This window comes from Hyposmocoma kahamanoa, unplaced genomic scaffold (assembly GCF_003589595.1).
Source record: "Hyposmocoma kahamanoa isolate Upper Pololo Valley unplaced genomic scaffold, ASM358959v1 210, whole genome shotgun sequence".
NCBI lineage: Eukaryota > Metazoa > Arthropoda > Insecta > Lepidoptera > Cosmopterigidae > Hyposmocoma > Hyposmocoma kahamanoa.
In genome coordinates, this window is record NW_020653731.1 from 11,708,651 (window position 1) to 11,724,236 (window position 15,586).

General features: G+C 35.4%; 1 protein-coding gene across 1 annotated transcript in view; it reads left to right on the plus strand.

Moving 5' to 3' along the window:
• The first annotated feature begins 14,383 nt into the window (after positions 1 to 14,383).
• LOC113227377 (juvenile hormone epoxide hydrolase-like) overlaps positions 14,384 to 15,586 on the plus strand; it is a 120,103-nt gene continuing 118,900 nt past the window's right edge. The window contains exons 1-2 of the mRNA XM_026460271.1: positions 14,384 to 14,397; positions 15,268 to 15,565. Coding sequence (XP_026316056.1) covers positions 14,384 to 14,397; positions 15,268 to 15,565 — 312 coding nt within the window. The remainder of the gene's footprint in view (positions 14,398 to 15,267; positions 15,566 to 15,586) is intronic.

The following is a 15,586-nucleotide window of genomic DNA, read 5'->3' on the forward strand; positions in this document are numbered from 1 at the left end:
TTATGTTTTGTTGAGCACGTAAACCCGTTATAGTAATTTATGTCTCCTGTATTTAGGTCTTCAGGAAGAAATTTCTGTTAGAAATTAGCAATAATTAGTATAAGGTTCAGAAGAAGTGTGTTCGGGCGATCTGCGGTGCGTGGTTCGACAACAGCTGTAAACCGTTGTTCAAAAAACTAAATGTACTGCCTTTGCCATGCATGTACATTAGGGATATCTGTGTATTTGTCAAAACTTATCCTCAATATTTCAAAATATGTGGTGAAATTAAGCAAAGGCAGACTAGAGTAAAAATTAATTTGTAAGAAAAAAACTGCTTCAACATGTGTGTTTTCAACAATTTGCCAAATGAAATTAAATTGTTGCATGGACATACTTTTAAATTAAAATTGACAAAATGGCTTTTGACACATTGCTTCCATAGTAGTAAAGAATACTTAGAGTTTTCTAATGCAAATTGTACACTAATTTGAAGTGCAATTAACAGTAGAAACCGAACATGAAATTAATATTTGTACATCTGCTTGCAGGTTGAATACAATGTATCTAATTTTATTTAAAACCTTTATCATTACTGTATTCTGGCAAATACAGTAACGATAAAGGTAAACGTATTCCATTCTATTCTACTCTATAGCTTTTGTTTGTGTTTTCCTTGTTCCTTGTTTTGTTATTTTTTTTGTACAATAAATAATTAAAGAAATAAATAAATAATATTTTTTTTATAAAACCAAGTGACGGGACAAACAAGTGCGCCTTATAGTAAGCGATATTCATACAATTGCGGTTGCCGCAAACGGGGACTATGTCGATTTTGTATGAAAATAGAATGCTCGCTTCTAGTTGTCGGTAGCTTGTATCCAATAAAAGTCACAAGTCCTTTGTGGCTGTATTTCACCAGCACCCTTACCCATCACCACCGAAAACTTGCACTATAATATAACCGCTCACGCGATGCGCTCATCCTACCGCAAAATGGCGGCTATTTGGTTTCGTAAATTAGAAAAGGATTCAGTTTAAATACAAGTTTTTATAAATAAAAATTATTATTCTGCATTGCTAAATAAATACCCTCCGTACTAAAACAAAAACATCTCAAATAAAATGCAGTAATACACCGCAAATCCTGCACTTAAAAAGCACTAATGAAATTTTTGGTGTACTTGGGTAAATATGATAATATTCCGTTTGAGTGGTTCTAACGTTTACCATGAAATTACTCCTTAAAGTATAGGTTATAAACATTTATATTCAGGGTAAACTTAAAAAACGCTACTTACGGTATGTTTTCAATAAATAAACACCGAAATCACCAGCCCAAACAATAACACACACGATTGTCGTGACGTATTTTTGTAGTTGTTTATTTTTTTAAATGACAGACCCAGGCATTACAAACTTTATGGTTTGCTAGAGTAGTTACCGAAATAGCAATTAGTATTAGTTCTTTTACCTGTTATAACTTCGATATTCGACAAATCGGTATAAAATCATCACCGGCACCTCTAGGTGTGGTATGCGTCTACGGCTGCATGTATCGCGTGAGCGGTTAAAAAAATATAAAACTCTTTATTTCAAAAGTACGCTAATTAGGCTTGAAATCGACAAATTAGTTAAATTCATCAAATTGAAAAAAAAATGTTAAAAATTCGTAACCTGCGAAGAATTGGTAACACGGATTGCTTTTTGTAAATAGGTATTTATTTAAATATATCATTTGCAATATATACAATATACATGCAAAAGCCTTAAAGAATTCAATTATCCAACGCAGAAGGTGTATAATATGTTATCTTCTAAAATATTTGATTTGTATAAATTAACTTTGATAGTTTTATGTTGGGCCTCAAAACTAAGACAAATGAGTGTTAGAAATAAAATTATATCTTTGAGAATCAAATAATACTAGGAAATGAAACTATTTTTCCGGATTTAAATGGCGTATATTTGTTTTTTCAAACAAACCGACGTTTCGGGCCCTTTACAGGTCCCATGGTCACGGTTGACCAAACAAACAAATATACGCGATTTAAATCCGGAAAAATAGTTTCATTTCCTATGTGTAACAATCGCGAAAACCTAAGAACTCGACAAATAATACTACTTATTTATTTTTCATAAAATAACAAATGAGCTTTTGACCTGATGGAAAAGTGACGACGAGGTTGACAACGTCTATTCACTCTAGTCTTGAAAAGGCCCAATATAGCGTTCAGTGAATTTCACTCCATAGCCGTTTGCCATATAAATGTGGAAGCTTAATTGTCCGTGCGAATTCATGGAATATCCAGCCTAAGTCTAGTTCCCTGATGACGAAAAGGGGAAGGCGAAATCAAACCGTGATATTCCATTACACACTCTCTGTGATATATTACTCTACAAAACAGGTAAATTGCCAAATTGCCAGGTAAATCTGGTGCCAAGTTTTCAAATTGTCTCAAAAGCACGCTTGTGCAACATACTAATGTATAGTTTGCACAAAACCAAAGTTATTTCAAAATATTGTTCACCTACTATTCTAAGGTTCACCTCATATTTTACTGACAACAATATCGCAAAAACATAAACAAACATATCAACATGTCAATGTTATCGTTTAGAAATGTAGAAAATAAATTATTCCGATTATTGGTATGGCAATCCGCCCGCATACTGGCAGCTTCATTTTTAATGTAATGTAGTACCAGAATCACTTTTAATTGTCAGCTAGTTGTTAAGTGCGAAAGGGTTAATGAAGCCACGGCCATTCTTTCTTTCTGCAGCTTGATTTTGATTACCTCTCCCGATCGGAAACTGTGTCTTTTCCGAGTCGAGGCGCACAATTGCGATTCACAACTGGCCGATCGGAAACTTTTAACATTTCAAATCGGAACAATAGTTGACTTAACTCCATTGACTTACAATTATATGGACGTCGGGTCCGCGCTAAAAAGTATCCGAACTTATAGGGCGTTAAAATCGTATACAGAGCGTCATTCACGCTTTAGTCTTCGTTTGTTCGACTGACAGCGAAGCAAGCAAAATTAGACAGTACTGCGATGACATTACAATTTAAATTCAACGTTTTAGGTTTTTCATATTCCTTTACATGTCACTACGTTTAAATAGGTTGACTTGGGACATTTTTTTCGTGGTTTTTGTATTAGACCCGTCGTCCATTTGTAAGTCAATGCTTAACTCACAAATTAGAAAGATATAGTAGGAATCAGGTTCATCTTCTCGCTCAGAAACCCATCTGATTTCGAGACTACCCGATCGCATCGATTCTGTTTTGAATCAAAATGAGGACGCTGAAGTCCACTATAGGACCGAGGTCTTTTTAAGTGAAGGATTTGCCATAAAAGTGTACGATTGCAATAATGCCGCAAGTTAACTAAAAACGTCGATATTTTTTATGAGATTTTTTTACGATACCAAGTGACGGGACGAACGTCACTTTAAATCACAAAGATCTGAGGAGCACTACCACTGCACTCGTCACCCTGAGATATAAGTTGACAAGTCACATGAGCCTGTAATTTCACAGCACCCTGACCCTTCAAAACCGGAACACAGTAATGCCCACATTACGTTTGGCGGCAGCAATAGGTAAAGTGGCAGTACTTCCCTGGACGAACTCTTTCACAAGGATCTCTACTGCTACTTAGAGGGCTTTCTTCTTCTTGCTCTTTGCAAATAAACATTGGTATATTTATCACGCAGTCAGAACTTGTATAAGATACTTTTTTTTTTTTACTAAACAAAAACAAGGTAAATGACTTTTAATAATCTATATAAATCTTACTATAATTAAGTATAGCACCTCTGTTGAAATAGTGACTAAAAACGAGTTAAAAGATCATTTTTATATTTAGGGCTATAGAAGGCATTCGAAGAGCGCTTTCTATGGAAATATGAAAAATGCATTTGTGTAGAAAATTTATTTGTTAAGTCATTTTTGCAATTAAGGCTCTGTTAAGCGCATTTACCCCTATATGAATTTATGATTTTGTGAAAATTTTATGTGTGTATGTAATTTTTTTCATTTCTATCATTTAAATGAGCAAGTTTTACTACAGTAACCTACATTTACAATGTGGTGACGTTATTAAAATAGATATTGTTGATGTCACGTTTAACACTACGTGACTGCGTGAAAAAACGATAGTTGTGGAACTGTATAATACAGTATAATTATATGTTGCGCGTTGAAACCAATATCTCAAAACGAAAATCTTACTCACTAACCGACTTCAAAAAAGGGAGGAGGTTCTCAATTCGAATGTATGTTTTTTTTGTAAGTATGTATGTTAAGCGATAATTAACTTTGTGAACAGATTTTCACGATTCTTATTTGTTGGAAAGAGGGTACCTCAGAAGCCCATTTCAATTTGAATAAAATATTCCACCTCTAAGCGCGGCCAACTAGGGGATCAATGACTTTTGAGGTCGGCTTTTTTAGTACTCTGTACTGATGTTATTAAAATTTAAATTTATTTTGCGAAATGTATGACCATTTCCTAAAAGTTGACTTTTCCTTTTAGTGACTGTAATGATTTCAACAATGTTTTATGGTAAGATCTAGAGAGACCTTGGTCTCAGTAGTAGACTTACCTAAAGTGTACTTGGTTGGAACACAAATTACGCCGCCATACCATAATCGAATAAAGAAAACAACTCAGCTGTCTCATACTGCAGCAGGAGAGCTCCTTGTGAAAGAGCTCATATAGGAAAGTAAGTATTTTCACCATACCTATTTCTGCCGCCAAGCAGTAATGTGACCGTTAGCAATCAACTTCATGTTCATGTATGTACCTCTATTTAAAGGTCTATTGCAAGTGGGTGGGATGGTTATGGGTTGGCGTGTATACTTCTATATGACTGGCACTGCAAGTGTTACGGACAGGCGTGTAGCTTGCCACCAGGCACACGACATGCTCGTTCCTTCACTTGATATTACAAAAAAAAACACGTACCTGACCAAAATATTGTGCTTTTATTTCATGATGTATTGCTCACATTACTGCTTTAAGTAAGGTGGCAGTGCTTCCTTGGGCGAATTCTTTCGCAAGGAACTCGACTTCTACTAAAACGTGTTTGGAACAGGCGTTATGTTATATGTCTGGATATTATAAACCAGAAGCGTATGACATTCGTTAAATAAGTATAATAATAATAACAAATATTTGTAACACTTAGTAAATACCTCGCTCTGAAATCATTCAACAATTAAAGAAAAAAGTAAAAAAATTAAAGAGTTATATTTCTACTTACTATAACCTAACCTTACAATACAACACGAAAAAAATACAATATAATACTTCTGGGCTTAGAGTATTATGCACTTTATTCCTTAAATTTTATTTTATATAAAATATAAGTGCGCATTTGACCTCCATTTCACCTGATGGAAAATGACGATCAGATCGACGTACATCGCCTACCTCATCGTCACCACATGTAAATAATGCCTATTCACTCTCGCCTTGAAAGGTCCAAGCGTTTGGGGAACAAGTCCGCAGGCAGGGAATTCCACTCCCTAGCCGCTTGCCATATAAACGTGGAAGTGAAACAATTCTGGGAATACCCACAACATAAAGGTGGAACCCCAGCCCACGTCTAGTCCCCCGAAGATGGAAAGGGGTGTAGAATACTGATAAGCATGCAACCCTACGGCGGTGTTCAAGGCTCTGCAGCTTCGCATCTGCTAATTCTGAGTCACCTATGACCCTCGTGATGCGCTTTTCGATTGAATCGAAGCTGACCAGTTGGTATTTAGCAGAGCCATCCCATAAGTGACAGCAGTCATACACGACCGAACTTGTGCTTGGTACAGCTGAAGCAACTGTCCCGGTGTGAAGTACCGCCTCACCTTGGAAAAAATGCCAAGCTTCGTGGCTGCATTTATGGCCATGAATCCAACGTATCTGCCGAAGTTCAGATTGGACGACAGGGCATTCCAATTAGCTAAACGGTCACGCTCGGACGGTCAGCTACCGGAAAAGTCGGAGTCAGATGAAAGGCGGAGTGCCTGATTTTGTAGAGAATAGACGCGTAAGTAGATTTAGCATCACTAAATTTGACAAGGTTGGCATTGCCCCAATCGGAGACTACCTTAAGTGATTCAGTTTCTGCCTTTCGAAATAAGATGATTTAGTTTTAACCGACAATTCGACTGTATTTTTTTGTGCGTATGCTACGTGATTTGTGAACCGATTCTTTTTTTGTTGGAAAGAGGGCATCTCAATATTGGTCCCATTTAAATTTGAAGAAAATATTTCACCTTTAAGGGTGGCAAATTATGGGATGAATCTTGAAAAACTTGGCAAATAGACGTAATTCCACGAAATTTTGAGGTAGGTTTTTTTATAAAAAAGTTATAATCTAAGTTCCGAGTGTTATCATATTAGCAGCAGACCTGTGCCCAATAATATAGGCACGTGGTTCGATAAGTTGGCTTTACGATCTACAAAATAATGCACAATAAGAAAATTACAGTTGGGAATTCACATCGAAAGTGAAACCTAGGTCAACGGCTTAATGAGTACTCTTACTTTTCAAATCATTGACCTTTATCCACCACATGACCTACGTGTACAAAGTTAGAACGATATATCTATCAATGGAAATTGAAGCATTGGGAGCAACAAGGACGTTCGGCACCCAAAGCCCGTTTTAATGTTGTTGCATCAAAACACGTAAAGCACCGTTATTATTTTGTGACAAAAACTCATTTCTATCCCTTCTAGATGACGTAAGTTTCATTCATTTAGAAGGTGGCTCTCTGTCCTTGTTGCATAGATTATAAATGTGCGTTTGAATTTCGGACACGTTACTACCAGCAGTTTGTAAAAATTTTACTTAAAAAAAACAACCTGGAGCATCTCTAGGAGGCCAGTGAGACCTGAAGATGCTTCTGACGGTTCATTTCAATCCAGCGAATTTAATGAATGATTAAAAATACGTTTAATTTTTTTTTCAATGTAACTTTTTATTAATAAGACTGATTCACGTAAGTTACTATTTATTTCCTTAAAAACCAATAATAAAACGACAGCGAAATTAATTTACCGGTTTAGTGCAACAAGGGCGAATAATAAAAGGAAAAAAAAATTTGAAATGTTTCTAATTGTTTTAAAATAAAAATAACTAAATCATAGGAAAAATAAATAATAAACTAAATGAGTCAAATTATAAATATTAAAAAGATACAAGACATTAAAACTTTATTTTCAACTTTCTCGAATCTCATTTTTACGTGATACGCTCTTGTTACAGCCAATGCTTCAGTTAATAAAAATGTTAGCACCAAAAACCGTCAAATGAATAGTTTCGCTATTTAGTTACTAGATGGCATTGTATGTTAATTACTTCCAACAACATGAGTTAGTAAGCATGTAAAACCATTGAGATTTATAAAATAAAATTACATATATTATTCAATTTTATTAACAAGTGAGTTCGAATCCGGACTCGCATCTCTGAGGTATAATTTAATTTGAAATTTACCATAAGCTTTTCGGTGAAGAAAAACATTGTGATGAAACTTGTATGTCGAAGAAGGTTCACAACCATCGGAGAACGTGTGAAGTCTCCAACACGCATTTGGCCTAACTCTTGAAAAGGAAGAGACCCGTGCCCAGCGGCAGGACGTATAAATGGGTTGATGATGATGATATTAATTAATAGTAGTTTTATCATACTTTAGTATTTATGTATAAGAGTTAAAAAAAATCGAATGACGTTCAGAATGTCAGAGAAAAACCTATGTTCCAAAGTATATGCGTATTGATAAATTGTCAGTGATATATGTATCCAATATATTATATTGAAAGATCTGGACCGAATGCTGAATGATCCAGAACAATGTCAGAATAAGAATGGGCAAGATGAAACATTCTGTTACGGGTTATCAAAATGTGAAATCAGGAACGTCTAATCCAGCTAGGTGACGTTCAGAGAAATTAAGTTACATCTTCTATTAAATACATTAGTGCCCGTAGAAAAAAAAAATTAGGATTTGTTGTCGGTGACGATTTATGGAGCTGCGTTAGGGTTTTTCAGACACTGACCTAGGCCTTGACGTGGATGAGAATTTTCATACTGGATTTGGTCATTGTGCGTTAGTTTCTTAATACTAAAAGTTATTAACAATACTTGAAATACTTGTTTATCTTGTTTATTCCGTACTTATTCCTAATGATTAATATATTATGTAAGTTTATTTTGCGAATGCAATGGCTAATACCACAAAATACGTCGATAGTCCTCCTTGTATTATCAAAGTATTAAAATTGTAAAACAGTGCCACCCAGCGGCTAAATGGTGAACCGCTTACTGCGAATGACTGAATGAAACTTTTAGCATGTTGTTTGTAGTATAAGTAGTTTTGTACAGATGGCGCTACATGTTGGTTGCTCAATATTCTCTATAACTATTTAGTAAATATGGAATGGCGTACCTAATAATATGATTAGTGAATAATTGAAAAAGTGGTTACTTATTTTACTGCATTAGATTTCGCTATGTATCTAAAAGCTCTTTTTTAAATTTAGATTTTGTCGGGTAACCAAAAGTCTGTTTATTTGTCGGATAATTAGCACATGCATTTAATTTAAGTAGGCACTTACTTTATATTGTAGGCGCGAATATATTTCATTCTTTTTATAGTTTTAGTACTTCGAAAATTCATTTCCTCTAATATTGGTAATTATGTACAAGGCATAAGGTTTATCTAAACAAGGCTTAAGTTCCTGTAGTTACCAACGAAGTTTGTTTAATATCCAATGTAATCAATAAAGCCGTAATAACTGCGGGTAATTGCGCTACAACCTTGTTATGACAGGTGTGAACACACGGTGGAGAATTGTAGCGAACCTCATAAATTTTGTTAGAGATATTCGAGATCTACCGAGAAATAAAATTAATACTTCCACGGTTTGGCCACAAGGAAAAGATGGATGTTAGTAGAATAACGAAACTAATTACTTAATGAAACTATTGTAGAGGGAAGCTGGGGTTGGCTCTCACTGTGATTTTGTTAGGACTAATTATGGGGAAATCCGAAACCATTGGAGCTACAGGGAAACTGTCTTTTTAACTTAATTTTTATTTTATAATAATAAAGTGACGGGACGAACAAGTCGTGTGGCTGGTGGTTAGTGACACGTGTGTCCATTACAGTTGCGGTGCCACTCAGAGCTTTAATTCGCAAAGATCTTAGGGGCACTGCCACTACGTCTGTCACCTTGAGACATAAGTTGACAAGTTCCACGCGCTTGTAATTTCACCAGCACCCTTACCCTCTCAATAGCGCATGTGAGCATTACTGATTGGTGGTAGAAATATGTAAGGTGGCACTACTGGCACTATTCTTTATACTATGAGCATTAGAGAAACGGAATTAACTTCGGGGTTAGTATGTATCCGCTCACGCGATATATGCAGCCGTAGACGCATACCACACCTAGAGGTGCCGGTGATGATTTTATACCGATTTATCGGATATCTACGTTATAACAGGTAAAAGAACTAATATTAATTGCTATTTCGGTAACCACTCTAGCAAACCATAGAGTTTTTAATGCCTGGGTCTGTCATTTAAAAAAAATAAACAACTTCAAAAATACGTCACGATAATCGTGTGTCTTATTAGGGCTAGTGATTTCGGTGTTTATTTATTGAAAACATACCGTAAGTAGCGTTTTTTAAGTTCACCCTGAATATAAATGTTTATAAACTATACTTTAAGGAGTAATTTCATGGTAAACGTTAGAACCACTCAAATGGAATATTATCATATTTATCCAAGTACACCAAACATTTCATTAGTGCTTTTTAAGTGCAAGATTTGCAGTGTATTACTTCATTTTATTTGAGATGTATTTGTTGGTAGTACGGAGGGTATTTATTTAGCAATGCAGAATAATAATTTTTATTTATAAAAACTTGTATTTAAACTGAATGCTTTTCTAATTTGCGAAACCAAATAGCCGCTTTTTTGCGGTAGGAGGAGCGCATCGCGTGAGCGGGTATATGGATGAATACAATACTATTAGAAATCTATACCAGAAATCATAAAAGCGACTAAAAATTAAGAATAATTTTAATGAAATAAAAATCGGTTACAAAGTCATCAATAACAAAAATCGCTAATAGCGAAAAAGTAAAAAAGCCGTTAGTTTGGTTTGCAACGCCTTATATAATATTCATCGCTGACAGTTGGCAGCTATGACGGTCGGTTGGCAGCTCTTGCAGAGACGTTCCTAAAAATACCTGTTACATTTCAAATGACTGTAAAGCTCAATGTTATAACTTCTTGTATATTTTCACTGCAGCAGCACTAACATGTATAATTCTATAATATCCTTGGTAATTAAACCATAACACTGCGCCGCTCCATAGATAATGCACATGGATTGTGCAGTGCACTAGCAGTACCTACATTATGTGAATAGTGCAATATGCAATTAGTGCAGCTTTTCAGGTTACACGCTGTTATTATTGTCGAATATAACGACATTATTGTCGGTTTTCTTTCACCTTCTTCCAACCACCTGTATTATACTGACGTCATTGTTAATAAAAAATAAATAAATTAAAAAAACGTAATCGACATTTCTAACGAAACTGAATATATGTATTGTGCAACTAATAGCGACTTTGTCAGGGGCATTAATTCCTCAAGTATGGGAAAATATAATTGAAGTATTGGGAATAACAAGGGCGTTCGACATCCAAAGCCCGTTTTGATGTTATTGTATCAAAACATGTAAAACACTATCTAGCAGCTTGTGACAAAAACTCATTTCGATCTTCCCTTCTAGATGGCGTAATTTTCATTCATTCAGAAGGTGGCGTGTCGCCCTTGTGGCATAGATTGTAAATGTGTGTTTGAATTTCGGACACGTTACTCTGCCTACCTGCAGTTTGTAAAAACTTATTTTAATGTAAAAAAAATGCCTGAAACGAGCGACTTCGTCCTCAACAGGGAGCATGTAGGAGGGCAGCAATGAATTTTTAAAAATACGTTTAAATTTTTTCAATGTAACTTTTAAATAAGACTGATTCACAATTTATTTCCTTAAAAAATAATAATAAAACGAACGCCCCATTAATTTACCGGTTTGGTGCAACAAGGGCGGATAACACAAGGAAAAAAAAAAGGTTTTTTCGAATGTTTCTAAATGTTTTAAAATAATAATAACACCATAATCTTTTAGCTAAATCATAGGACAAATAAATAATAAAGTATAAAAAATATAAGACATTCAAACTTTATTTTCAATTTTCACGAATCCCACTTTTACGTGATACGCCCATTTTATACCCAATGTTTCAATTGGTAAACACTCAATATAATCTGCTTGCCTAGCTCATTCCCTATAGATATATACTGTCACGTCTGTCACGGTACTACGTCACTGATACTCTTTGACAAAATTGAACACTATAAGGAACACTATCACTATTGATAGTGTTTGGTTTGGAACATGTAGTTGCTGTGAATGTTCTTGTCTGTAGATTGAAGTCGATGGTGATATTCAATAAAAATAGATGCCTACTTTATTATTAGCAGCAGTAGACCTTGTCAAAGAGTTCGTCCAGAGAAGTACTGTCACCTTACCTATTTCTGCCGCCAAGCAGTTATACGAGCATTAGTGTAACTGCGTTCCGGTTTTGAAGGGTTCAGGGTGCTGGTGAAATTACAGGCACATGGGACTTGTCAACTTGTGTCTCAAGGTAACGGGCGCAGTGGCAGTTTCTTTCAGATCTTTGCGATTTAAAACTCTGAGTGGCACTGCAACTACCGTGAAAAGGCGTGTCACTTACCTGACGCGCGACTTGCTTAAAATATTTTTTGTTCATTTTCGCAGAATTAATATACTAAGGCACTGTGAAACCTATAAACAGACTTGACCTCTAATAATTCACTGAAAACAGATGTGCTTTCACCCTCTCACAAAACCTCAAACATTCACCACACACAGCCTCCCATCTAGTCGCCAAAACTTAATATAAACTTAATTTATGTTTCCAAGTTTGGCACTGACACTGTTGAACTCTTCTATATAGATTATTGTCACAAAAGATCAAATTACTTCACGAAACGCAAGGATTTTATAAAATAATAGTTATTTTTTAACCGACTTCAAAAAAAAAGAGTAGGTTGGACTGTATGTTTTTTTTTAATGAATGTTATACGATAACTTTTTTTGAACCATATAAAAAGGGCCTTTGTAGTGAAACATATTAAAAGTACCATGTACATCTTCGCCAGCGTACATCCACGACCTTGACTAGCAGTTAAGTTCACTTATTTTCTTGGTTTGAAGCTTATATATCCTTGAATCCAGATAGACAAAATCTGGTTTCGGTCTAGGACCATCGGTTCTCACTGCTTAAAGTGTATTGAGAGAAAAACGCCTTCAATTGGAGCAAAGCAAAATCAACCATTAGAATAATTGTTCCTTATCATAAAATTTAGACGCTATTTATAAAAATGTGCCTTCATACGTGAACAGCCACCTTTAGAGTTACAATATTCTCTTCGAATTTAAGTAGAAGCACTACTGAGGTAACCCCTTTCCAACAAAAAAAAAATTGAAATCGGTTAATAAAATATCGGACTAATGTTCGCGTAACATACACAAAAAATAGAATTGAGAGCCTCCTTCTTTTTTTAAGTCGGTTAAAAATTGGCAATGGCAATTTCCAAGCAAAGCATATATGATACAGTAACAAGAATACAGTTCGTCAATTAAATACGTTACGTTCATTTGGTTCAGTAATTGGTGATTGAAATCTGTAGTGCAGTCTATTGAAACTGCATAATATCGACTCATCCGTAGAACAAAGATCTATGTGCCAGACTGCTTGTTCTCACGACGTAGTACATTTTGTTCGTTCTTCTTCATTGTGGATGTTAGACCGACCGTTGTTCGATTTGGTATTTCCGAAACGAAATAAGACATATAAATTCTCAAAACACCTGTACATAGGCCTTAGTTTGAATAAAGACTTTGTTCTTCGGATGAGTCGATATGTTTATAGGTTTGTCAGAAGCGTAGCAGGGGGATTCATAGTCTCTGCCTACGCGTGGGTAGGCAGGCGCGAAGATATTTATGTATAATATGTTTACAAAGTTATAGTAACGAGTAGTACAAAAGATAGGAAAATAATCTAAGTAAAAGTAGTGACGGACCGAACAACTTGTGTGCCTGGTGGGAAGTGACACGCTTGTGCATTTCAGTTGCAGTGCTACACAGAGCTTTAAATTGCAAAGGTCTGAGGGGCACTGCCACTGCGCCTGTCACCCTGAGATATAAGTTGACAAATCTCATGTGGGTGTAATTTCACCAGCACCCTTACCCTTCAAAACCGGAATGCAGTACGCTTGGCGGCAGAAACAGGTAAGGTGGCGGTACTTCCTTAACAAACTTTTTCACAAATAGTTCTACTGCTACTAAATATAATTATCTTTTAAAGGTTGCTTACTGAATTTATATAATCTATGAACAGAGTGCATGCGTCCTTATCACACTCGGTATAGAAATAAATTGACTATCTCTATCTTCAATTAGCAACCTGTTTATTAGAATAAACAGAACAGATATATAACAGCAACAATGATTCCGTCCACATTAACCAAGTCAGAACAGTCTGTCTAAAGTACAATAAGATACCGTATGACATCGAAGATGCAGCTTCACCGTTCAGTTTTAAGATTTAGTTAATGTAGTGGCTACTAGAAGAACAATTGTATGACTTTAAAAGAATTAAGTTTAAAAATATATTTAAATCTTAAAATCAAATGTCACAATGTAATTTCTGTCGTATCATGATTTATCTTTTATTATTTGATATTGTACAAATTTTTTTTATGACATGTAATATATGGAATAGAATGCTACCTAGTTTATTTTATAATTAATGATGAATGACGTAATCACTGACTTGAAATGTAGTATTAATGTAATGTCCGTTTTATAAACGTTGAATGGTATTGATAACTGCCTTGTAACGTGTAATATTGTTACCAATAAATAATATCATTTCATTTATAGAAATAATGACAATATTTTTGGTAACTTACGCGTGGTGCTATTAAAGAGTGCAGCTTCTTTTTTTGTTTAAAAGGATCATCGAGTGCAGTAGTAATACGACGTATGAACCTCACTACTGAATACTGTACATGCTTGACCGGTTAACCAAGTTACAGCTGAAGTTTGTTTTCTTTTAGTTCATTACCTAAACCTTCTTATAGGTAAAGTTCTTTTTTTATATACGAAGAACCTCAAATTACAAGTTGTTTTGTAATCTGAGCGAAAAACATGCATTGCTAGTTTTATCTCAGCTATTGTCTGCCGATACATGTCATTGAATACTATATCTTCGATAGATCATGGTACGCAACAAGTAAGAGGAAATTTCCAAGTCAACGCGATCCTAAAGATTTTGTATACGAATAAGATGAAACAGCCCGAAGCTTACTACACGGGATTTTAATATTTCTTACGGAGGAATAAAAATGTTCTTCGCCGAAATTACTTGTCATTTGTACGAAGAGAAGTCGCGCGGAAGACGGAAGGGCGTTGTTACTATTGATTCTCGATAGCCAGTCGGTTTTATTTTATTTTTGTTTTATTTAATAAGTTACAACCACACACTTTCCTCAAAATATAAACAAGTCATTTAATTTCTAATACATACTTAACCCATTAACGAGTACACAACATTTACATTATTTTTTTTATAGTATCAAGTAACGGGACGAGTCGTGTGTCTGATGACAAACTACACGCGTGTCCATAACAGTTGCAGTGCCACTCAGAGGTTTAAATCGCCAACATCTGAGGGGCATTGTCAATGCGCCCGTCACCCTGAGACATAAGCTGGCAAGTCTCAGGTGTCTGTAATTTCACCAGCGCCCTAACCTTTCAAAACTGGAATGCGGTAATACTAGCATTACCTACTGCTTGGCGGCAGAAATAGATAAGGTGACAGTACTTCCCTGGACGAAATCTTTCACAACGAGCTCTACTGGTGCTTAATTATTTGTCGCATTAGTTTAATAAGCAATTTAAATTTGAAATAATTAGACAGTGCTAATTCACACCTCGTGCGATTAGAACGTGCCTGTTGCGAGAAATCGAAAGTATTGGTAATAAGGAAACCGGTTGTATTTTACCTGAGAGCCCACTCGGCGTCAAGCTGGTCGGTCTATTGTTCTCACGAGTGTTGAATACAATGGGCTTTATCTCTAATTGCTAATGAGTTTGATTGCAGTGATAGTAGACTTTACGTGAATAGTAATAACGATTTGATGTTAGAAGAATTTGATAATTTAGAGGACAATAAACAAATTGATATAGGAGACATGGACTTAGAAAATACACTAATAGGCAAAAGACGAAGAGAACATAATGAAGAAGAAGAGTGGACCACGATAACCAGAAATCCAAAAGAACAGAAATACGCAAAACCCCTCCAACATTCTACCCATACAGGTTTCGGTCGTAACAAAGGACAAATTACTGACGTCTTCTTGCAAACTACTTGCGTCTGGCACGGTATGCAAGAAGACGTCGGTTCGAATCCGACCGGA